A 24,332-nucleotide genomic window follows, 5' to 3' on the forward strand; every position below is an offset into this window, starting at 1 on the left:
CACCACCCACAGCTAGCAATTTATGCAACACTGCTAATTTTAGTCTTGGGTACAGCCAGGGCAGACAATCCCTAAAGCAGGGATGCTTAGTTCCCAGCTCAGGGCAGCATGCGACATATGGTTGCTAAAGCATCCTCCTAGCAGGGAGCTTCACATTCAGGGCTGAGTTGCTGCAGTTCCCTCCAAGTCATAACTTTGAGGATTACTCATCCTAGACATGCAAAAGCAGAGAATTTGCCTCTTAATTTAGATAGCTCCTGCAGCCTCTCTGAATCAGCATGCAGTCTCACCCACACTGGGGTTCTGTTCCCAGCGCTTGGTTCACTCTCAGTCAGGTCTGAGCCTACACGCTCCGACAGTCACAGGCTGAGGAAGCGCGGAAGGGGAGTGAATGACACTCAGCAGTGACTGTACTACATATCTCACTGGGGCAGCTTAGGCCTGCTGGCATGGTGCTCACACCACAGACCGTGCTGGTCATTGATCCTGCTGTGGAACAGCAGCATCGTACCAGCCCAGCTGAGAACTGGAGACATTTTTGATCAGGACACATCTGAACCGGTAACTGCAACTCCAGTTAATCTATTCTGACTGTGCTATCTATAGCAGACATGGGATGCTGAGAAGTGTTGCATCACACAGCATGGTGGGTAACATGAAGCACCAACACAGCATTAAGCATTTTGAGTCATTCTGGGTATCTTACAGCCCATTATAGCTTTATGGTGATCTCCTCAGCAGGCTACGTGAGCAGCTGTGGCTCTTGGCTCACAGACCTTTTTCTAGACCCCCTGCAACAGCCTCTGGCACCTTTGCTTACTCTGCCCACAGAGACACCAAGCACTACAATGAGCACAGAGCCCCCAGAACAGCATCTGCCTTCCCTGGATCATGGTGCACACACTGAGGCCTGGGTACCTCTACACTTAAAGCAGGGAGCGACACAAACAGGGAAAGGTCAGGAAAGTAATTATAAATTGGAGGTTTGTCGAAGGTCTCCAGTGAAATAGTTTAAATAGTAGCTGGGCCGCTCCTGGATTTCTGATCTGGGAGAAAAAGCAGTACACAGGGGAAGCTCTGCAGACTGAACACTCCTTTCCAGGCCTGAGAAACACTGAACTAAAGCAAACAGGGAGCCAAGATCTCTGATCTTTTATCAGGTTATGACATTCAACCACAAGCAGCATTTGATGAGTGAGGGCCCCAAGTCCAGGACTGCTGACAGTGATGAGGAAGCAGCTCTGATGAGGTGTCTCATGCAAGGTAGGAGATTTGACAGCACTGCCCTGTTCATATGACTAAGCCAGATCCCAGGCTTTGAGATATCATGAGGAAGCCCATTCTCCTTTCATCTGCCTCCACTTGAAATTCCAAGAACTCCAGATGACTCATCCCTCCCTTCTATCTGAGGTCAGGCAAGATGTGTTTTGGAGACTAAGTAAAGCACCACAGATTTCAATTTACGGAATCAACAGAACACAAGAAATACCCAACTTGCTGATGAAAACCTTGACCTATTGGGGAGGAGAAAAGTTTATCTTAGCTCCCTATCAATCGGTGGGAGACTAGGAGGGAAGGGACTCTGCACTGGAAAGGATTGGGTCATTCATACACCCCCCCCACACACACTGGCTGGCACACGGTCATTTCTGTTGGTGCTCATGGTTAGCTGTCCCCCCACATTAGTACAAACAGGATGACTTCCTCCCTGCCTTGCCCTGCTGGGAGCACAGGGTGTTTTAAAGAACCACTACTGAGCAAAGCATTGTATGAAGACAGATTCCTTTGTATTAGCAATCAGTCGAGAAAGTCCAGGGACCGGTTCAGGTGCCCCTCTGCTGCCCAAGGTGTTAAAAAAAGGGAAAGACTCTCCAGCTGGGGAGGGGATAGGGAGAACAAGAGGGGGGAAGAACACCAAAAAAACCCCAAAATCAAACAGTGCTTCTGAGAGAAGCAGCAAGACAAAGTCATTCCTACAGTCTGAGAGCACTTCCATGCTCTGGAGAGGCAGCGATAGCCCCACACACGTGGCTGTAATGCACATCTGCAAGCACCCTGCTCAGTGCCTGCAAGCACGCTTCTCTCCTCCTGCCTCTGTCCCGGGCAGTGTTTAATACAGGAGCCAGGTCCCAGGAGGAGGTACCGTCCCCTCGTTCCCAGCGCATCGCGTTTCCCTTCGGCACCTTTCAGTAGTAGTCATCCTTCTTGCCATCAGCTCCCTGTATGCCTGCGTGGTTCTTCTGGTCTTGGACAAGTTCCAGGTCATCATTGTCATCCATCTCACCTCCATGATCCTCCTGGGTGCAGAGGGAACAGCCAGGAAGGAAAAGTCAGCAAGGCCTGGAAAAGGAGACCCTAACCAGCAGTGTACCACGCTGCCTTGGGCAGAGCTGCAGGACCATACCAGCCCAGCTTGGGAAACTCAGGAAATCAGGGGATCCATTGGCACTTCTAGGTCCAACGATTCAAGGTACTACAGTAGCCCTGGGCTATGAGACACAGCAATAAATTCCCATTTTCAGCCAAAACCAGGACCAGCTGCTTCCTGGCAACTGTGGCCCAACCGATGCACCACCCTCCCCACTTGCCTCAAGAGAGGGACATCACATCCTTCTGCCACCCATGCTTTTGTTCAACTCCCTGACTGTAATCCAATGACCCTTCTCAGAGCACCGGTCTGCCCAGCTCTTCCACAGACACAGGCTAGACCCAGCAGGACCCGTGCAGCTACAGGGCTTGTAGTGAATTTCTCACCCCAGGAATAAGCCCAGGGTGATGCCTGGAGAAACACATACTGATTTTGCCTGGGTGCACTGGCCCAGCTTGTAATTCACCCCAGCTGCATCTCAAGGAAAGCATCTCAGGACTCAACTGCATCAGATTTATGAAGACAGAAATGAGATGGGAAACCAGAGCATAAAGGGGAACTCTGAACACCTGATAAAGAAGGGGGAGCAGAGGAGACCCACCTCAGTGAGCAGGCTGAGACAAACCTGAGGGCAGTCCTCACACCTGGTTTCCCAAAAGCCAAGTCATACTTGGCTCTCATCTACCAACATACCCAGGTAACAACCACACCAGAGAGGGAAAGAGGAAGAACCTTGGTGTCGTACAATTTCTTGCTCCTGATCTTCTTGATAGTCATCCATTGGGTCTTCCCTGGGCTTGGCAGGTCTGCCAGCATCCTGAAAAAAATACAAGGAAGTCAGACACTGTTGACATCACCCCAATGTACTTCCACTGCCTGCCAGGGACACAGCTGTCCTGCATTACAGCCCCAGGTCTGGCAGCCTGGACTACAGCGATGAATCACGGGCAGCAAAGAAACAACAAGGTGACCCAAACTCCATTTGTACTGGCTCCACCCTGTCTCTCTTCCCACCTCCTAGCAGCAACTCCCTAGCTCCTTCTGTTGTGGGCTGTCCTGCAGCAGGAGGGTCCCAGGGCTGGGCCCCTCGCACATGCTGCTGCTGGACCGAGTCACAGGACTGTGGGGTGCCAGCAAGTTATTTTGGGTTGAGCTTTAGGGAGCCCAGCACAGCCCTAACTGAAGGTCAGGGATTTACATCACTATTCCCCCCCCACCCATTTTCACTAACCTTCAGGTGGTGTTACTCAGTTGATGCAAACATCTCTCTTGTTTGATGTCATTGGCCTGGATTTCTTTTTTCTTTTTTAAACCCCACCTAATCTGGATTTTAGAGCCCGACAGGTAACACCCCCTGTGTAACACAGGGGCCACTCACTGCTTGTCGAACCAAGCTAGCGACTCCCTGAGCACAGCCTGGCTTCAGGCAGCAAGCAGCACTTTGCAGAACAAATGGATTCCATCTGCAAGCAGGCAGACAAGGAGGCAGAGCTCTCACGTGTTGTCACTGCTGCCAAGAGCCTGCTGCGTGCCCGCCCCAGGAACGGCAACGGCCGCACCGACCAGGTGCCGAGCACAGGCCATGGCACTGCCTCTGGTTTTGGGGACTCAAGAGCTTAAAAAGGTACAGCAATAGCTGTGGAATGAGCCATCTCCTATCCAATGTCCCTCCAGGGGCTGCAGATGCTAGGGGTGACCTCAAACAGAACAAGTTCTGGTCCTGACCAACCCACTGGTTCTCAGAAAGAGGTTTCTCCGGCCTGCCACGTCCCTCAGTGGGGTTATGGATCCATCCAGGAATGTGATGTTTTCCTTTCAGTCCTTAAGCTTTCTGCCTCCCCCGAGCCCCATCCATAGCTGGGGACCTCTCCCTGGCTCCTGCTGGTTGCCCTGATGCCAGTCACCTTCAGCGGCTTCTCCTTAGGCTCTTCTTTCATGCTGGGCTCCTTGAACTTCTCCGAACCTCCCACCTTCTCTTCAAAGTCAGGTCTCTCCAGCTCAGCTTCTTCAAACTCATCTTCACCTTGGTTGTTGGGATCCTGGGCAGGATCTGCAGCATCATCTGGCATCTGGACAAGAATAGTCTCTTGTGAATAACAGACAGGCTATTCCCTTGGGAGACAGAGGCCAAAGTGAGCCTGCCTTCACCAGCAAGCAAGAAGTGCTGGCTTGTACCACTTCAGTCACACCTCTTCAAGCACATCAGCAGGCTGAAAACAAGTCCCCCCATCTTCACCATCTGAACCCCTCCAGGACCAAGGTGTTTGGAGTTGCACATTATAGAAACTTCTGTGAAAGCATCGACTTAAGCAGGACAGCTGGACTCTCATTTAGAGCTAGGGATGCACCCAGGAGATGGCACGACAGCAGCACTTACCATCGGTTCCTGGACAACAGCCTCCTTTTCAGAACGCACGTTCTCCTCTCTGTCAATCACTCCTGCATCTGCCAGAAAGAGGGACAGTTATCAGCACCTTCTCTCAGAAGTCAGTGTCACCAGGAAAGCTGGGAAGCAGCTGTGGGGACTCTGTGCCGAGTGGACTTTGTGATTCGTCTTGACCTGCCCCTGCCCGCAGGTGGAGACAGACGGTGCCTGTGTGTGTTTTCAGAGGAACCTTCCTCAAGAGTGAAGGACAATGGACTGCTAAATGCTCCTGCTACAGCTGCTTCCTTGTCCCCAGGGCTGGGCTGTGAGGATGTGCATGGCAGAGGGATCTTGATGCGCTGGAAAGCTGGGCCCTAATGAGGTTTAACACTGCAAAGCGTAGGGTCTCACGCTTGGGCTGGAGGAATCCCAGACATAGATACAGACTGGGAGAAGGGCTCCTGGAGAGCAGCCCTGTGAGAAGGGCCTGGGGGTTCTGGTGGGGGAGACACTTCCCATGAGCCAGCAGTGGCTCTCACAGCTCAGAAGGGTGATGGGATCCTGGGCTCCATCGGAAGAGGGGTGGCAGCAGGGACAGGGAGGGGATTGTCTGCTCTGCCCTTGTGAGGCTCCAGCTGGAGTCCTGTGTCCAGAGCTGGGGCCCAGTACAAGAAGGATGTGGGACTATTGCAGAGGGTTCAGAAGAGCCACAAAGGTGATCAGAGGGCTGGAGCAGAGAGCGGCTGAGGGAGCTGTCCCCTCACTTACTGACTGGCACGTATAGTACAGACAAAAACCAGCTCTGAAGTCAGCCCTTCACCTCTATTTTCTCCTATCTTCTCTCATGCCATGTCAATGCCTGCACAAGTATCTAGAGTAGCAGCAGTCCAGCCATGCAGCCAGCGAGCCCCTTGCTGGCAGCTGAACTAGACCACAGCAGGTCAGTGTGTCAGTGCTGCCTTCCCCTCCATCGGCACCCAGCTGCTGACAAGGTGACATCGGAACCAAAGGCAGGCTTCTGTGTCCTGTATGGGGACGTTCAGGGCAGCAGGACAGTGCTGGTGAGAGGAAGATACAGCCTTTGCTTTCAATTAAGTGAAGGCCTAATCCTCACCCTGAATTGGATGTGGCTCTGACATGCCCCTGCTCTGGCACTCACCCCTCTGTCATCACACGGGCTGAACGCTTCTCCCAGAGCGTTAGAGCAGCCCGTGAGACAGCAGTGCTCCCAACGGGACAGCAGCACGGCCGCTGCAGTCAAGTCATTACTGTGCCTGTTCATGCCAATTAGGACACAGAGGTCAAAGGTTACCAGTCCTCATGCTCCCCTCTACCTGCCATTCGGCCTGCTCAGTGCGGAATTCACTTTGATGCAAAGCAATTAGTTCAGCTCTTCTAAGGGGACTTGCTGAAAATGGGTCAGTGAAACATGAAACAGCAGTTAAACATGGCTCTGGGGAGTAGAGGAACACCAACCCCCCCTCTGAACAGGCATCCACGTGCACATCAGCTGTTACTGAACTGTTGCCATGCTGAAGGGAGAACTTCACCTGCACAGAGCAAACCACCGATAACCTGGCAGGAAAACACCCACCTGGGGTGGTTTCAGCCTCTTCATCTGAGATTCAGCTAGAACCCCTGGCCTTCATCTCCGCCCCATGACATCCCTCCTCTGTTCCAAATCCAGAGCCAGAATCCACTGTCAAGAATCCAGGCTGCGATTATCTCCACACTGTTTAATAGGATGCAGGTCAGCATTGCAAATGAGATCATCCCAAGGATCTCAGCTCCCAGCTTTCCTGCCTCACTGTGTTCACAACTGCAGCAAAACCCAGTGAGCCACGTGCAGAGGGACCGAGTCAGTGGCTCGCCTGGTAGGGAACGAGCCTTCATCACCGCTGTGTTTCAGTGCCTCGTTATGACAGCGCTAATGAGCTGACATCCAGATCTTACAGGTTATTTCCGCACACACAAGAGAAACTGTTCCCCCAGCAATGAAAGGAAAATTGACTTAACTCACACAGATTTTCATCCCACTGCCTTGGGAACGCGTGAGGACACGGGACAATGGGGAACAGAAACAGAAAGGTGCCCAGGCTTTTCCTTTGGCCGAGGACAGTAACAGCACCACGAGTTTTCAACATTCACAAGGTTTTCCTTTAACACAAGCAGAGAGCCTTTCCTGCTCTCCCCTCTGACTGGCAATACATTAGTGCTGTGCATCAAAGGATTAGGGAGCCATACCCATTTCGAGTTCCTCATCATCCGTCCTTTCCTTCTCGCCTTCCTCCTCAGCTACTCGATGCTCTTCCCCTCTGTTCGGGCTGGGTGGCTGTAGGCTGCCTTTCTGCACCTCTTGCCCAGGTTTGGGGTCAAAATGAAGGCTCTTTGGGTAGCTGGGCACTTGTTCTTCATCCACCTGGGCATTCACTTTGTTAACTATGTCCTTCCAGCTGCAACAAGGGGACAACACAACACAAGAGCTCTTTTGTAACAGCCAGCAGAGAGACCCCCTCCAACACAGGCAGAAGTTTGTCCTGATTTAACTTTATGGCAAAACCAGCAGCTCACATGAGTTACTGTGCTATTTGCTTGAGACAGAACATTTACTATGCCACGTTAGTACAACATAAGTTATGCTTTAAAACCACAATTCACTGTAGAACCACTTTAACATTATTTATACAACATGTCCACCGAGCAATAAACTCCAGTTCTAAATAGATACTGGCTGACGTCTCCTACACACACAGATAAACCAAGCTAAGGTTTTGCTTGGGCTTTTTTAAATCAAAATCCTAAGTCCTCTTAATTTTTACCACCTTAAATTCAAATGAAGATGCCACTAAAGTAAAACTGTAGAGTTTTTCTATAAGGAGAAAAAAAGCCCCTTTCAAAATAAACAGGAAAGCTGCAATGCAAAATGGACAATTTCCATTGTCTGATGATTTTTGCAAAGCTACAAGCTACTTACAGAGCTTTGCAGCTGGGGCGAATGCTTCACCCAGCATCCATTCCTAAACCCCTTCCCCAGAGTCTGCTTGTCCCCTGTACAGACCCCAACCACAAACACAGAGCCAGCTGAACGTGACCGGTCATATATTGTTTTGGGGTTGGTTGTTTTAGTTGAACGTGGGTAAAGCATTTCATTTCTTTACTCAGTGAGGAAAACTATGTTCTGATATGATTTACTACTTCTCCTACCACCTCCCCAGTGCTTTAATTCATCTGCTGACCTGCAAAACCAATTCTTCACACAGAGCTTGTCCTGAGAGGTCAGGCAGCCGTGAGCAGGCATTCCCTCCTCTGATGGTTCCACCTCAAAACACACTTGTGGTGCCTACATCCACATCTGCTTCCTTCTTAACCTCAGAGGGACAATGACTTGATACCAAGGAACACCCCAAGTGCAGCGTGTCTTTCCCTAACGTTCCCTGCCTGCAGCTGCACAGCTCCGTGGATGCCTGGCCAGAGGCTGGGCACCCGAGTACACCATAGTGTAACACCCTCCTGCTGCGTGGAAAGGAACCAGAGGCCAGACAAGCAGCAGAGTATCTTTGGATTAATTGCAATGAAGCCCTGAAAAGCCCAGAAGGAAGGGCTGCTCATAAGAAATGCGTTCTTCCCAGCTATCCTCACTCAGGGAAACCTTCAGAAACAGAGAAGAGGAAAAGAAGGGGAGAAATCCCAGGAAAAGGGACTTGCAAAAGTGACTGAAACCCAACATTTTAACCTAAGTTATCACCAGTGCCAAGCAGGGTCGCTGCTTGGTCCAGCCTGTCCTGCTCCATCAGCCAGCTGAGATTTAAATCTACTTAGAACATTTCCATCTTTACCTGCTGAGGAAGGACAAGTGGCTTTAAGCTTTAGCAGCTTTTTTAAGCCAGCATACTACCACCACACCAAACTTCTAGTAAGAAAAAAAGGTAACACAGGCTTCAACTCAGGTTTCTCCCACTATAAAACCATCAAAATGCAAATTGGCCATCAAGAGCTCATCTGGAACCTGCTGCCCTCAGCCACCCAATGCAGCAGCTCTTGGCATGGGATGAACGGCCTCTTCTGTGAGTACACTGCAGTTTGATATTGTTCTTGGCACCGACACCTTCCGGAGAAGGTAGCTCCCAAACCAAAGGAGCCTGAAACCTCCCCAGGCAGCCCACAAGCAGCCCCGGGCATCTGGGGTCTGAGGGCTTTTGTTTGCCAGGAACAGGCGACACTCCACCCAGCACCCTCGGGGCTTCTCCCGGCCGCAGCAGCAGAACATGCTGGACGTCCAGCAATAGCTCCCAAACCAAAGGAGCCAGGACTGACAGACATACCTGGCCTGAAACCTGCCCTCACCACAAATCTCACGCAGTGCAAACAGCCTCCAGCTGCTCGGTAATTTCTTGCCGACAGCTCCAGGAAAAGCAAAGCTCACCAAACATACCTCATCTCTGCCCTTGAAGAAAGTATTTACCAAACAAACCCAGGATTTGCATTTTCCGATTCAGAGCACTGCCTGTTTTCCTTCCCAAGCTCTACCCAGTTGAGGAAAGGACATTCTGCCATCACCACAACTTCAACTCACCTGCAGTTACACCCACATGAGTCCTCCCTGTAAAAAGGCAGAACATCCTCTGTGCTGCTGCCCTCTGTGTGCAGGCAGATGGTACCTATCAAAGCAGTATGGGGAGCTGAAAGACATCCCTGCCTGAAACCTCCCCTTATCGCCCTTCAAAAACCAGTTCCTGACCTGGGAATATTATGGTCTAAGCAAACAACCGAGAAAGGCAGAGAACAGCAAGGAGGGTCTGGCTGATAATTTAGAATTAAATTCAGAAGTCTCCTCTACAGATAAAAACCAAGTTAAATCTTGTTTGCTCCAGCAAACTGAGCAGATATGACCCGGACACACACAGGGGATAAATAAGTTTAATAAGGAAGCACTATTTTCAGAGCTGGTGTTTGGATCACAGCCAGGCTTTGATGAACTGCAGCCTCAAAGACATTTTCTTCCTTCTGCAAAGCAGACAGGATCTGAGTGCTGCGAGACAGTGAACAGCTTCTCCTGTGCCTGCACAGCATCCAGGACAACGGGGTCCTGGTCCCTAACTGGACTCCTGGGTACTACAGCAAAACAAGTAACATACTACAGGAATTACCCATATGAGCAACAGTCCCAAGCTGCAGAGAATTTAATACCAAGACTTCAGCTAAGCTTGGGAGATTGCACAGGTTCCAAGGCTCTTGTACAACCCCTGACCCTGGTATTGATATGGTTGAACTGGTTTGGCTTCTCCAAGTGAAGCTGAAGTTGATATAAACAACATCCCAAGTGCAGGTATGCAGAAATACAAACAGGAGGGAAGCCTGGGCTGTCTGATGGATTCCTGGCTGTGGCCCCATTTCTGGCACAGGTTATTGCTATAAACTGCTTTACTCCACCCATCAGTTGGGGAGCACAGGGCTCTGAAGGACAATCCCTAGCATACCTCAGAACTGCCCTGGCACCAGGATCCCAAGCTCCACTCCCTGGGAGGAAAAACAAACACAGAAGAGAGAATAGAGTTTGGGAATTTGTCTTTGCCCTAGAAGCAAACCCAGAAAAAAAACCCTAGTACCTAAACAGGGCTGGTTGCCCACTGCTTCTAGATTGCTGCATAACCCTGGAGATGAGGAGCTATCAGATCTTCAAGGTCTGGGTATTCCTGCAGAGCTTGGCAGATTAACGATTAATTAGCAGGGAAAAAAATGAGCAAGTTGCTGTTCTGATATACAACTTACTGCTTTTTATGGAAACAGAAGGAATGTCTAACCACCCTTGCTGCTGCAGATAGGTCTCTTCCAGCATGCAGGAGTTCTTCAGTTTAAGCAAAACACGTATTTAAGCCACTATCACTGAAAGGGAGGAGATTTCTTGAAGTCAATTCAGACTTTGTGCTACCCTCTCCCCTAGTCAGAAGGAAATCCATGCTGTCCTGATCTCACTCAGCAGTGACTCCAAGTCTTCTGCTTCAGCAGAGATAGAAACCTGCCAGGATCGTTCAGTTGCAAGAACTAGATGACATTGGGACCAATGATTAACACTTTCTTCAACCATCTTTCAGGTAGAAATCAAAATAAGCACAGGAGAGAGAGCAGTGACCAGCCTGAATAGTACCTGTGAGCCCAGACACTGAGGGTAGAAGGGAGTTTTGCTTCACCAACCTTTGCATTTGCACCGGTTTGCTCCCTGTGGAGTGGTGGCTGTCCAGCACCTGAGGTTTTTCTGCTGCCGAGGGTGGTTTCGGGTCAGACAGTGGCAGCCCAGGAGCCTGGCTTTCCTCATTGCTTTTCACCTGAATGCGCATCACCATCTTCACATCCTGCAGAGAACACACACCAGTATCACAGAATCACAGAGCTGCAGGGGTTGGAAGGGACCTCCAGAGCCCATGGGGTCCAACCCCCTGCCAGAGCAGCTCCCTAGGACAGGGCACACAGGTCGGTGTCCAGACGGGGCTGGAATCTCTCCAGAGAAGGAGACTCCACACCCCCTGGGCAGCCTGTATGTTGGGATATACACAAACTCCTCATCTCATCAGATACTTGCAGAACTCCTTTGCATTCGGGCAGGCTTATGACCCAGAAAAAAACCCCTTTGCCAAAGAACACCAAGCTCAGAAGTGCTCCAGAAGAAATCCACAGCCCCGTGCAGCCAGCCTGCAGTAAAAAGAGGTCCTTCTCCTGCCACACAGCCAAGAGGAAATAACAGGAATCCTGCATGACCCACACTCCTCTGAGGATGGGGAATCTCAAAACCAATGAACAAGAACAGGAACCCCACAGTCACCCACACAAAACCAAACCCGCTCCTGTTGCCGTTTTAATAGTTACTATAATTACAGTCTAACGACACTGCAATTATTGTCAGGTTTTGGAGGTTTGCTCTGAATAAGCTCACCCTCAGTCACCCCAGGAAGCCAGGGAGCTGCTCTCATGATTTACTCTTTGCAGACCTGGCAGGATCCAGCACGTGCCCGCCTGAGCCCAGCCACTGAACCGGACTCAGAGTGCCAGGAGTCTGAAACCCCAGGCTGGGGTGGCTTCCACACCATGGAATACACGTGTCATTACAAGTATCATCATCCACTTGAGCCGCACAAGGCGAGCGGTGAGCACACGGAGCTTACTGGGTTCCCGTTCCGGAGGCTGCTCATGGTCCGGGTGAAGCGGATCACGTGGCCGTCCCCGCGTCTCGCTGGCCAGGCTGGGGGAGCATCTGGCAGCGGGGCTGGGTGGGTGAGCAGCGCGCTCGCCTGCGGCCTCAGGCCGTCGTTACCGTAGGAGTTCTGGCCCTGCAGCAGAGGGCTGTCTGCCTGCCTCTCAACCCCGGAGACCTGTGATGCCAGCGGGCTCCCAAGAGGGTGATTCTCCGGATTGACTGGGAAAGCCTGCAAGGAAGAAGGGACAAAAGCAGACTCTCAGCTCCCTCCACATGGAAGCCCTGCAGAACTCTCCTCCCTGGGGCTTCCAGGGAGTATCACACCTTCTGCCTCGAGAGCTGCAACTGGCTGTTGGGTGGCACCATGGGCTGCTCCTTCAGCACCTGAAACTGCTGCTGCCCCTTCCCAGCTCCTCCTCCTTTGAAACTTGGCATCTTCTGCAGTGCTTCCTTCAGCTGCCTGAACTCTTCCATCTGGGCCTGAGGGCACGAGAAGGGTACAGAGAAACCTTGAGCAGTAGCAGGGTTAAACAACTCCTTGCTGGGGATAGTTAATCCCTCATGGCAAATTGTTCAGCACAGACACACCACCAGAGACAGAGATTTTATATACATGAAAGGCTGGAGATAATCCACAACCATTAATGACAAACCCAAGCTAATCTTCAGCTTTCCATCCAGATTTCATGGGTATTCCCTGTTCCCCCTTTGCCAGTCTTGCATCTTACTTTATTGCATGCTCTTACCCTCGAACTGCTGACCTCTGACACCAGATCTTTGACCAACACTATTTACTGCATGAGCCATTGATGCAACCCCTGCCTTTGCACAAGAACTGTACCCTGGGTGACGTTAGGTACCTCTCTTCCTGCGCTCCACACACACTGACCCTCAAGGTCAGCCTGTTTCTTCCTGTGGAGCCGTTTCTCCATGGATGTGCTCATCTTGGAGGGCTGACAATAATTCGCATAATCCCACCTGACAATCCAATTTACTTTGCAAGACAAACGACAATTGATTCTCCTGGATGACTGCTAAGCAAATGCAACCCTTCCCACCACTGCAGCTTATCTGTTCCATCTCCAACCCTGAAAAGCAGGGCTTGAGAAAGCTGCTCAGGAAAAGCTCCCTGCTCTTACCCAGTTATTTATGAGAAGTGTGGGGAGAGAGCTTTTCTTATGCTTGCCAGGGAACCTGGAAAGGGACCAAATCAGGGACTGGGCAGAGCAGGAAAGCTTCCAAGCAGCAAGGAAAGTTTAGCAGGAAATTAATCCCTGAGCAGGCTCTGTTGACTTCAGTTCTTCCCCCTGAAATCTGACCTTAAAATTAACATTAAATAAACAAAACGACTCAGCAAAGCTAACAAAAGGAACGAGGAAAGGGAAAGGGAGCCAAGAGCAGTTGGTGTAATACAGCCCCAGCTCAGAGACCGATTCCAGGCAGAACAAACCAGATGGGAGCAGAACTTGTACCCATCAAAAGCCCACTAAGGTGGTCAGCCCAGAGGTCACAACACCGAAGGGGCCAAAAGGTAATGCTGGCAGCACTGACACTGCTCCGTGCTTTCCAGTCTGCGAGCACTTTGACTCCGCAGCATCCAACTTCTCTAGCCAAGGGGGGGTTTTAATGCTGTTCTGATCACAGAATCACAAGGTTGGAAAAGACCTTTAAGATCATCAAGTCCAACCTTTCCTGTCCTGTGCTAAACCATTGCTCTAAGTACCTCGTGTAGCAAACCTGTATTTTCAGCTACTGGGATGGATTCCAGGCTGGAGAATTTTACTTGTCCAAAATGCATCTATACTACCAGCACTGTTATAGGCAACTCTCCACACTGGAATCCAGCCCATAACTTGGTTTATTAGCTATAGAACACTGGCTGGTGTACCCAGACTCCAGTGAAAGGTTGTCCCGTGCGGCCACAGACAGCCCCTGTTGATTACCTGGGCGTTAAGGAGCTGAGTGTGAACCTCCTGGTGAGCTTTCCGAAGAAGCTTGCTCTCTTCTCGGAGTTTAAAGACTGTATCTGCAAAAGGAGAAGAAATTAGCTTGAAAGCTACTTTCACAAGCATTGTATCTCTCTTCCTTACCATCAATTCCTCTTCTCCAAGCCCAGGAATCACTGTGGAGCACTAAGTAAGGACTAGCCAAACACTCTGACAGACCTGAACCATCACTCCTTTCAGCATTCCGGAGTCCTGCCCTTCCAAGGAACACCCCTCCTTTATTCCTCTTACCCATGGCCACTGAAGAGCAGTGGGGAGAGCAGTGAGCAGCACCCCCTGCCCCCACCTGTGGTAACTGGAAGGGTGAGAAGCAGCTACAATACAGCATCGGTCCTGCTGCACTCGGAGTGGAGCAGTAAGGAGGTTCACCCCTACCACACAGAGTAGCTGCTCTTGAAAGGATGGTACAAAAATACCACCCCCGACCCACTTATGGAAGCAAATCACAGGACAGCTTGGTCCTTGGGCACATTTATCCCTCTGCTGTTGAGCAGCAAGCTCGTGCCTCGCAGCCCTCAGGTGGGGCTCCTTTCAAGCTCTCTGCGCACTCCTAAGTGCTTCAGTGACAGGACACACAGTGCACTTACATTTCACTGCCTCAGATACAACTGGGTACCCCCCAATAAAGAGAAAGTCTGTGTAAAAGAAAAGGTCAGCCTTATTGCAGAGCCTGAAGCTCCCTTCAAACATGACTACAACCACAGGCTCTGGGATCTCTCAGCATCAGCCAGGGACAGGGATTTTTCCTATAGCAAGACAGTCCCGTTGCTGCAGGCTGAGTGGTGTGAGAGATCTGAGCTCAGGATCATGGATATCTCTGATTACAGCCGTGTATTTATGCTTCAGGCTCATCCTGGGCCAGGGCATTTTGCTGTAGAGGTTGGTTCACATCAAGCTGAGATAGGCAGGCTCTTGGTCTTCCCTCAAGTCAGAGGGAAACACAGCATTGTGTTCTCAGGGACTGGGGCTTTCTCCGGGTTACCCACGGTTACTGTGCGGGAAGTGCAGGTCTGGGATGAGTTTTTAGGCAGCTGGCCCAGGGTAGGTGCCACCTGACACCAGCCTGCCACTGCTGAAACCTCAGACTACAACACAAGCATTGCCCCTGCCCTTCAGGAGAGCCAAAAGCATCTCCAGTGTGGGAGAGATGTCCAAAAGAACAATGTGGCTTCCCCGAGCCAATACCTTGGTAACATCCAAGTCTTCAAAGCACGTTTGGAGAGTGGAAATCAAACCCTTCGTGCCACTCTGTCTTTATCGCCAGCAAAATCCCAGTCCCAGTGACTCCATCAGGAGATTTACCACCAGTGTTACTGGGAAGAAAGTGTCAGCTGTAGCTATGGGCTTCTTCTCTCCAACAGAAGCTCAAAGATCAAAACTCCCCCTGTGCCCTCAGAGCAGACTGCCAACGCGCCGCGCGCAGAGCGGAGAGCACAGAACGCGTGTGGGAGTGCAGCAGAGGACAGGCTGTGCTGGGCTGTGAAACGCAGCACAGACATGGCCAATCCCAGGAGAAGATAATTCAGAATGCAGCAGGAGAGGGGCTGGAGTAGAGGGAGGAGGCAAAGAGGACGACACAGACACCAGTTAACAAGACCAGGAAGCTTTGGTGACCTGAGCACATCACAAGCTGCTGACCAGCACTCCAAACCCCCGTCCAAAAGTGGGGATTTTCAGCAGTGGGTACAGATACCCCAACAGCACCAGGACCATCGGGTTACATGGCACATGCCCTGCCCCCAGATCCCATCCTATGCATGTAGCCAGCAGCACGACCATCTGAGAGCTGCCCCAAAGCTGTAACACAGGCAGGACCACCACGAGAAGCTACCAACACCAGCTCCACCCATGAGAGCATCCCTGGCACTTCCCTGCGAGCTCCTGCTTTCCCCCAGCATGCCCTGGGGTCAGGGTTTCGTTTCTGCACCTAAATCCAGCAAAAATTCCCTCGGATCCATTTTAACAACCCTGGTGGATGCCCACCACTCAGACACCTCTCCTGCTCTCCGTTACACTCACTGACAGAGGCACAGCTTCCAACACACGTCTCCTGGGCACATTCTATCTAGGAAGTGCTGATGGAACATAAGGAGAGGGAGGCAAGGCATTAGCAATGCTCTTCACACTGTGTCTTTGCCACCTCTCACCAGGCTGCCTCGCTCTTCCACACGGCACAGTTCCCAGTACTTACTGGAAGATGTACTGGCCACCTTTGAGCTCACAGCACAGGCAAGAGGTGGTGTCAAGTGAGCAGCAGCCCAGGAAGATGGACAGAGAATATGAATCTCTCAGCCTTACCGGCCTTCCTGACTAGTTTCCCTCTTTGAATTGTTTTTCTGATCGTTATTCTCCTTCCTCAGCCAGAGTTAATTTTCTTACTTCATTGGGGGGCTGCATATTTCAAGAAGAGAGAGACAATAGAATCCTTATGTTTCAGTTGCCTGTGCTCAATTCCCCTCTTCCAGCCCAGGAATGCTCGCCAGGTATTAGGGTCTTGTTGATCAGAGATTAAAAACACCGGCAGATTTCTCTTTCCCAGACCTAATCTAAGAAGGAACAGACATGAACCTTAAAACCCCCAGAACAGCAGCCTAAACAGAAATTACTCTTTGGGAATTAAAGGGATCAGCACTGTCTGGAATACTCACACTATTAAATGCATTTTATAAACCTACACCATTGACTTCCAGAAGTAGGTTTGATTTGTGCCCAAGCTTCAGTGTTAGAATTGACTGGATTCCAGGGGTACAGAAACTGGTTTCCATTGTCAAAAGCGTACAGAGAAGGGAAAAATGCCTATTGGAATAGAAACCACCTAAATGTCACCATGATTCATCTCTGCCACAAAAAGCATCTCTGTTAACTTCGTTACGCTCAGCCACTGGGGAAAGGAGAGGGTACCACCTGATGGATGGAGCTGTTTCTGCCCAACCTACTGTGGAACCACCTCTGCTGTAGCTTCATGCCTTTTATTTTTGGATTATCTCATCTATTTTGAGTGTGACCTCCTCAGGACACAGGCTGTGTCACAGCCTGAATGTGATCAGCATCTGGCAGGGTAATTTATCTTCCCTGGCTCTACACAAATTTTGCACAAATAAGTAGCAGCTGCAGTGAGAGTAAGCACCCACCAAAAGTCAACTGGGCTTTTAAATTAGCTCCATGGGAGTGCTGGTGGGAAGAGAAGCCAGGGATGGCCCGTGCAGGGGGCTCTGAACCCCTGAGAGCTCAAATACAGTTAAACCCAAGGTCAGACAGTCTCCCATGGGGCTATACAAAGAGAAAAAGGTGTTCCTCTTGTCTGTGACCCTACACTGACCATGCAACTGCAGCCCCAGAAACCTGCCAGCATCTGCCAGCTCAAGGAACCAGAGGCTTTAGTGGGGTGTGTTCCTACACAAACACACCACCCACGAACCTTCCTCGCACGGGGAAGCTGCTCAATAGCCTGTGCTGCATCCCCCACCTCCCCTCAACGCAGTTTTAACACCATCCTCGTTCCTCTACCACCACCCTGAGAAGGACAACACTGCAAGCGAAGCAAAGACCACCTCAGGTGCTGCTCACCCACAGTCATGCCCAAGTGTTCCTACATCATCTGCCCACCTTTGGGGGGTGGGTGGGGGGGGAAGCTGTAGAAGAAACCATTCTCCTGAACTCAGTTCTTCATCCCTTTTCTGCCTGGTGATCGTTCAGCTCATCACACTCACCCTGCAGGTTTGTGACCTCGCTGTCCTTCTCCTGCTGCAGCTGGGCATATTTCTGGCTGTGGGTCTCCAGCGTCTTGCGATGTTCCAGTTTCAAGCTGTTGTGCTGCAACTGCAGGTCAAGCAGCTGCTTCTTGACATCTTCATGCTGGTTCTGAGTGGGAAAAGAAGTGACAAAGAGGACGAGGAGAAGCAGAGTCATTTCAGATGTTGCCAAGTGCTACTCGAATGCCTGGTAAGGTGCTTGGGGAAGCAGAAGAGATGTTTGCTCCTCCAGTAAGGTAACTAGAAAGCCCAGGCACAGTAACATATCCTTAGTGTTCAGGGACAGAGGAAATGCCAGTTAAACTCTGCTTTGTGAGGCAGTTTGGGAGGTCTCCTTGGAAGCCACTAAACTAGAAGCAGAATGTGGTGGCAAGTCCATTTCTGCCTAAGAGATGGAGACTGGGACACCGCCAAGAGCTACTCCCATCCCTTCCCAACTTCCCTGTACCCCCTCTCCTAGAGACCAGTGCAGGCTGGAATATTTGCTGCCATCAGAACTAAGGCCTGCAGACACTGCACAAACCCCAGGTCCTTTCCAGAGCCACACACGTGCAAGGGCAGTTTCCATGGTGCACGGAGCATCAGCCCACACCCCGCTACCCACAGTAGCTCACCTTCAGGAGGACTAAGGTCTCATTCCCACAGCCTTTCCACAGGCCCGTATCATGGGCGACTTTGGACACACAGACACCTAAACACCCCTCCTGGCTTGCTGCCTGGCTGCTAGAGCAGGGGGAGACCTCTTGCAAGGATGTCACATCCTCCCACACCCAGGGAGGAGATGGAGCCCACGTTCCCCATCGTAACACGGGGCCAGGATAACAAAACAACCACGGGACCGCTGACTGTTTGAGCAGCCAGAAGTGGGTCGAAGAGCTCTTTGCTCCCCTCCTCTCTTGCAGAGGCCAAGAACAAAACATGCTGAGACATCCTTTTGCTCGGACCCACTGAACCAGAATTCACCTCCTTTTTTTCGTTCCCATGGTAACGTAGAGAGTCCTTCCACACTCAGTTTGTCAACACCAATTAGGTATGCAGATTGATTGGCTCACAGGTGAACCCTGTCCCTGCCACACAATAGCACCTCAGGACTCAGGCAGTGATTTCAATCAGCCTTCCTGGAAAAAAAACCTAATTAAAAATATCTTATTTTTTAAAAAAAATAAATCCCAAATCTCTAAATGCTGTTGATGATTTATCTCCAGTGAAACAAAGCATCTGTGGCCCAGGCATTCTACCCTGCAGCAATTATCCTCCAGTAAAAGGAGATAAATAACTGCTCCTAAAATACACCCAACACAGAGGAGAAACCTATTGGTATGGAGGGGTCCTGGAGACAGGACAAAGAGGAGAGCCAAGGATGTCAGGTTAATCAGATCACAAGATCCAGAGGGAAAATAAAGAGACTGAAGGATTCCTGATTTGGCTCTCGCAGACCTTAGGTACTCACAGCTCTCAGCAGAGGCACCGCAGAGGAACCAAACCCTAGAGTCATTTTGATACTAAATGCCTCAGAAGCCACCGACATTAGCAAGTGAGAATTGATTTCAACAAGAAACCTTGAAGCAATTCAGGGAATTTTAAGTCCTCATCAGCACAGGTCAATTAATTTCCAGCCCATATCCTGGCTGGCAGGCGATGGGCATAATGTCTGTCCCCAGACTGCTCGCAGGCAGGAAGAAGGGAAGGATTTTAATCCTCTGATAGCAGCAGGAAGCTGAAGAGAGACATAAGTGCCTTGACCAAGGTCACACCCAAAGCACCCGAGGCCCAATCCAGCTCACTGAGCATCTCTTCTCCCAGCTGTTTTCCAAGGATGGCTGTGACCACACATGGAAACTCCCAGAGGAATCCACAGATGCTGTTTTATTGGAGCTGCAGGACAGGAGGTCTGGGCCATGCCATGTGTGACCGTTTTTCCCAGCAGCAGCTGAACTGTAAGCAGAGCACTCCTGACCCAGACAGTCTACCAAAGCCAGGTAGAGAGCCCCAAGGAAGCCAGGAACCCCTCATGGCCAGAGCTGCCTGTCCAACCACAACATCACTCCTTCCTCTGCCCGTAGATAGACTCTTCTACTCAGTCCAGCACAAACTGCAAGACACAAGTGGTGTGCAAACCATGTGCAACTGCAGCTGGGGGCGAGGGCACACAGGGCCACCAGGCTGCTGTGACATTCACCCTGCGTCCCTACCCACCGTGCCCAACACTGCAATACAGGGAAGCCACAGCATTTGGGCAGCGAGCTGATCTTTCCAAAATATCACAAGTCCTTCAACTCAGCTGCATGAATCCAGGGCCAGCAGGTCCTCACACCCCACCTGCCTGGCCCACGGAAGCAAGGGCACACCTCATCGCAAGGCTCCAGCTCCCAGCAGCTCCCAGGAAGCCCATCTCAAAAATCTTTTGTTCAACACCACCCAGCTCCCTGCCTGCCTGTTCCCAGGGATGCTAGGGTGTGTTCTGCAGACAGATGTTAAGACAAACATTTAATCCCTGCTCAAGAAGATGAAAGCAATTGTTCAGACGAAGTCCAGTGCCAGCAGGAATCCAGACACAGGCAACTGCTATGCTGCTATTTTTGGACAAAGTCAAGCCCCTTGCCCCTCCTGGTCTGGTGTGCCAGCTGCAGATGTTCATCAGACATAGATGACTTCAGAGTAGATCAGAATTACAGCAGGGGCCAGAAACAGCAAAGCTTGATGTGCTGATGTGGCGTCGTGGAAGCCTTTGGTCATATTTGGGACCTCCAGCTTAAGGCAGTTAGCTGTTCCTGTTCAGTGTTACATGTCTACTTCCAGCAATACTGCTGGCAGCAGCCTTCCTCCTGAGGAAGCCAGGACCAGCAGGAGCCATTTCTCACCCGTGCTCCAGCAACAGAAGCATTACCCAGCCTCATAACTAACTACAAGTTGAGCTGAACTCTACTCCTTCAGGGGCAGGACCCTCCCACACTGCAGCCCCGGGGCTGGGCTGCCTTTCAGCAGCTGTAAATGTAGATTAAAAAATAGATGGGGTGTTGTGTCGTCCCCCCCACCTCCCATGCCCAATGAAAGGAAGCAAGAGAAAGGGAGTCAGGAGGAAACACTCTCACTGTCCCATCGAGAGAAGCAAACCAGAGCTCTCTGGGGCTGCAGTTGCTATGAAGAGGAATGTTACCATTGCGAAGGGTTCCCAGAACCCGCAGCGCTGGATAATACCCAAGAGACAGAACTGTACTTCCCTTTTCCCGAAGTTTGAATCCAAAAACCAGGCAGCTGGAGGTTCAGCTCTGCTCAGGAAACACAACACAGCAGCGCTAGGGACTGCTGGAGTCGAGCCCTCGTTCTACATCCCAGAATTAAATGGCCATTTCGCTGCCAATGCCTTAACTAAAAACACTTAAACCCCACGGCCACCAGCCACAGTCCAACCTCTAACAAAAGCAAACTGAAACACATCACCATATGCTGCAGGTAGAGCACAAAGCAAGCTATAAATTGCTACAAGCTGCTTACGTGGCCTGGATGGATCAGCCCACAGGGCACACTGCAATGAATAGACCCATTTTCACCTCAGAGACCCAGAAAAGAACGTGCTGAACAGCAGAACCCCTGTGCCATAAACCACACAAAGCCAAGCATTGAACCAAGGGAGAGGTGGGGGCTGTGATCTGACACAAAGCCCAGCAGGGTAAATAGGAAACTCCCCTGAACCTGAACGGGTTGGGAAGGAATGTGGATCCACACGGGCTGTGTGGTCTCCTCCCTCTGAGCTGGCACTAACTGCCGGAAACCCCTGGTCTCTCCTAAGCATCTCTGGCAAGAGAAAGCATGGCCTTTCCTTCCAGGGAGCGTTCTTTACTGCATGGCAGGCAGCAAATACATGACACCAGGCTCCTCCCTTACCTTCAGTATCTTGTGCTGGGAGCTGAGGGCCCCGTATCTGTTCATTGAGTCTTGCTGGAAAGAAAAAACAAAAAGCAGGATTCAGCACCATTACATCCCAGAAAAACCCAGCAGAGAGCACTGGCACTGCCCCTGCCCCACCAGCCAGTGCCCGTCGCCCCTTCCCACACGGAGCCAGGGAACAGCCCGGCCACGGTGACCAGCTGGACACGCAGCCAGGGCACAGCTGGAGAAGAGCCCCTTCAAACAACCCAGCCACCAGCTAATTAAACACGCTCTTGATTCCCATCCAGTTTCCCTGCCAGTCTTCTGTTCCTCATCTAGGACAGGCCCCGTGCTGAAGGGGCTTTGCACAGTAACCCCCCTCGGAGCGGCCGCACGCTGCGCAGACGCTGAGGGGGAGGCAGACAGCCCCAGAGCTGAGGCTCTCACCCACACAGGAAAACTGCACCATTTACCAAACACCCGGCTGGCAGGACAAGGGGGGTGGAGAGAAGCTGGAGGAGGGAAGGATGAGATATTGGGGGGAAGTTCTCTCCAGAGAGAACCTCGTGTAGCTCTGGAGGTTGGTGTCCCTGCCTGTGGCAGGGGGTTGGAGCTCTGTGACCCTTGGGGTCCCTTCCAACCCAGACCAGTCTATGAGGGGGTCCATAACAGCGTAACAGACCTGCTTCTGCCTCACTAAGGGTCATGTTCTTCCCCCTTTGTCCCCAGGGTACCGCTCCTCACTGTAGCCCCAGCACCTCAACCCAGGGACCATGAAAGGCACCAGGCGCCTGTTCCCAGAGACAGGGTCCACCAGCAGTGCTGGCCCCAGGAAGGAACACACTGCAGCCGTTCCAATCGCAGGCATCTCCACAGGTATCTGCTGGGGACTCTGTTTGGGGAGCTTAAGGCAACCTGGCAGAGGCACTAAGCAGGACCATGAAGTGCAAACCAAGCAGCATGCAGAGACTTCCACTGCAACCCACAATTTAACTTGCACAGTAAATAGTGGGTATGAAATGTTAGCAGCCAATGAGCACGGATTGGAAGGGAGCTGCCCAGCCATTGGAGTAGGAAGAAACCCATGGATGAGTGTCTGACTGTGACATTCACCCACAGATGAGCAGGCTGAAAGCAATTCCTCCTCTCCAGCATCTCATTAAGAGATGCTCTAAGAAAGGAATAAAACCAGCCCTAAAACTTCAAGTGACCGGGACAGACTGCAACCCAGAGATGCATTCCTTCCTCACCCCCACTGAAGAGTCCTCCTCTCTCCTGCCAAGCGAGAAGCCCACAAGCTAGTGGAAATCATCTGACAACCCCTGGAGACAGAAAACAATGGATACACTTTCCCCACCACACCACAGCCTTCTCTCTCCATGTCCCCTGCAGTGTGCCTCCCATTCAGCTCCCCCAGGACGCTCCTGTACCATGGAACAGCAATTCTCTCTCCCAAGGGCAGCGTGGGGCTCCCTGCGACAGCAGGAGCGGGCAGTGAAATCTCTATTGGGCACAGGAGGGCGGACAGACAGCTCCAGCACAACGTGGTCCTTCCCTAAGCTGAAGTAAATCCTCACACACCAACGGCCTCACAAGCTGGAGTCAGCCAAAGTTCACCTTGTCCCGTGCCTGCCAGGCACCGGCACCACCACTGCGGCGGTGCAGGAGGCGGCTTTACCGTTAGCTGTACGCTCTGAGGAGTAAACCGTACCTACCTTCTCCTTGTTGAGAGCCTCCTGAGCTTCTAGCTTATACACTAAGAAGTCTAGAAAGGGAAGAAGAGAAGGCAATTTAATGTGCTGGAATTTAACAGGGCTCTGATTTATATCCTGGTGAGGGGTGGGAAGGAGGAAACCAGCCCCTCGCTGAGCAATGGGCTGCATCTCCACAAGCTGGGATGCAGATGCATCTAGGAGACTCCACTCAATGCCCTCAACACGATGGTCATCGCTTCCACAAGAGCTGTCCCACCCAGCTAGACTGGCCCAAACATTCTTCCTTTCCCACTCCACAGGGAAGCGCACTGGTGACTTCCCACCTCAGACATAAGCAGCTATGATTTGATGTGACTGAAGCAGTGGAAGGATTTGAAGTGCTCTGAAATACAAGATGATTCTGTAGAATCTCAAAGCTTCTGACAGACCAAAAGGCACTACCTCATCAGCTGCCCTCATCTGTGCCGCCTCCCTAGAACGGGAAGGTCCCATGACAAGATGTTTAGTAGGGTCCTTCACTTTCCCAATCAGTCCTCGCCAAATAAACAGGCGAGACAGAAATGCAGCTTCTCCCTCAGCTTCGTAGCCACACAGCTACAGCCGACCCTGGGGGCACAGGCACGGCACGCGCGGGGACCGCGTGCTACTCCACAGCCAGCGCTGGGGATAAACCCCAAACTGCCAGCAACCATCAGGGGCAGAGGGTCTGACAGGAGAGCACACCGCTCCACTGCGAGGTCCATGAGCCCACCTCCCAGCTTTCTGCTCCCAGCTGCCTTTCATGGTCTCAGAACACCCTGCACGGGCACATCTGTGTTTCTAGATCAGCTTTAAAGGGCCTGGCAGCTGGTATTGTCCATGTGGTCTGCAGAGATGCTAATGCAGTTAAACTCAGCATCTTCAGATCACTTCCATAAGAGAGTTTACACATTCCCAAGAAGAAAGCATAGCCTAGTCCAGGGTTAGCCATCAGTGCTCAAACATGATGTCACAGGTACTCTTAGCTTAGCCTGTGGACATACGTGGGAATAGGAGAGAACAGGACCCACCTCCCAGCACCTTTTGCC

At 51.4% G+C, this 24,332-nt stretch overlaps 1 protein-coding gene across 1 annotated transcript in view; it reads right to left on the minus strand.

The window, feature by feature from the left end:
* Nucleotides 1-1,775: 1,775 nt before the first annotated feature.
* The window catches only part of LOC311200302 (uncharacterized protein), a gene marked incomplete at its 5' end in the record, with an annotated part of 29,154 nt that continues 6,597 nt past the window's right edge, over nucleotides 1,776-24,332 (minus strand). The window contains 12 exons of the mRNA XM_084274503.1: nucleotides 1,776-2,297; nucleotides 3,114-3,185; nucleotides 4,273-4,437; nucleotides 4,746-4,813; nucleotides 6,978-7,186; nucleotides 10,926-11,083; nucleotides 11,891-12,151; nucleotides 12,247-12,402; nucleotides 13,866-13,948; nucleotides 17,639-17,789; nucleotides 21,566-21,619; nucleotides 23,266-23,315. Coding sequence (XP_084130629.1) covers nucleotides 2,187-2,297; nucleotides 3,114-3,185; nucleotides 4,273-4,437; nucleotides 4,746-4,813; nucleotides 6,978-7,186; nucleotides 10,926-11,083; nucleotides 11,891-12,151; nucleotides 12,247-12,402; nucleotides 13,866-13,948; nucleotides 17,639-17,789; nucleotides 21,566-21,619; nucleotides 23,266-23,315 — 1,538 coding nt within the window. The 3' untranslated portion in view covers nucleotides 1,776-2,186. The remainder of the gene's footprint in view (nucleotides 2,298-3,113; nucleotides 3,186-4,272; nucleotides 4,438-4,745; nucleotides 4,814-6,977; nucleotides 7,187-10,925; nucleotides 11,084-11,890; nucleotides 12,152-12,246; nucleotides 12,403-13,865; nucleotides 13,949-17,638; nucleotides 17,790-21,565; nucleotides 21,620-23,265; nucleotides 23,316-24,332) is intronic.

Source organism: Gallinula chloropus (genome assembly GCF_964237585.1).
Source record: "Gallinula chloropus genome assembly, chromosome: 23".
NCBI lineage: Eukaryota > Metazoa > Chordata > Aves > Gruiformes > Rallidae > Gallinula > Gallinula chloropus.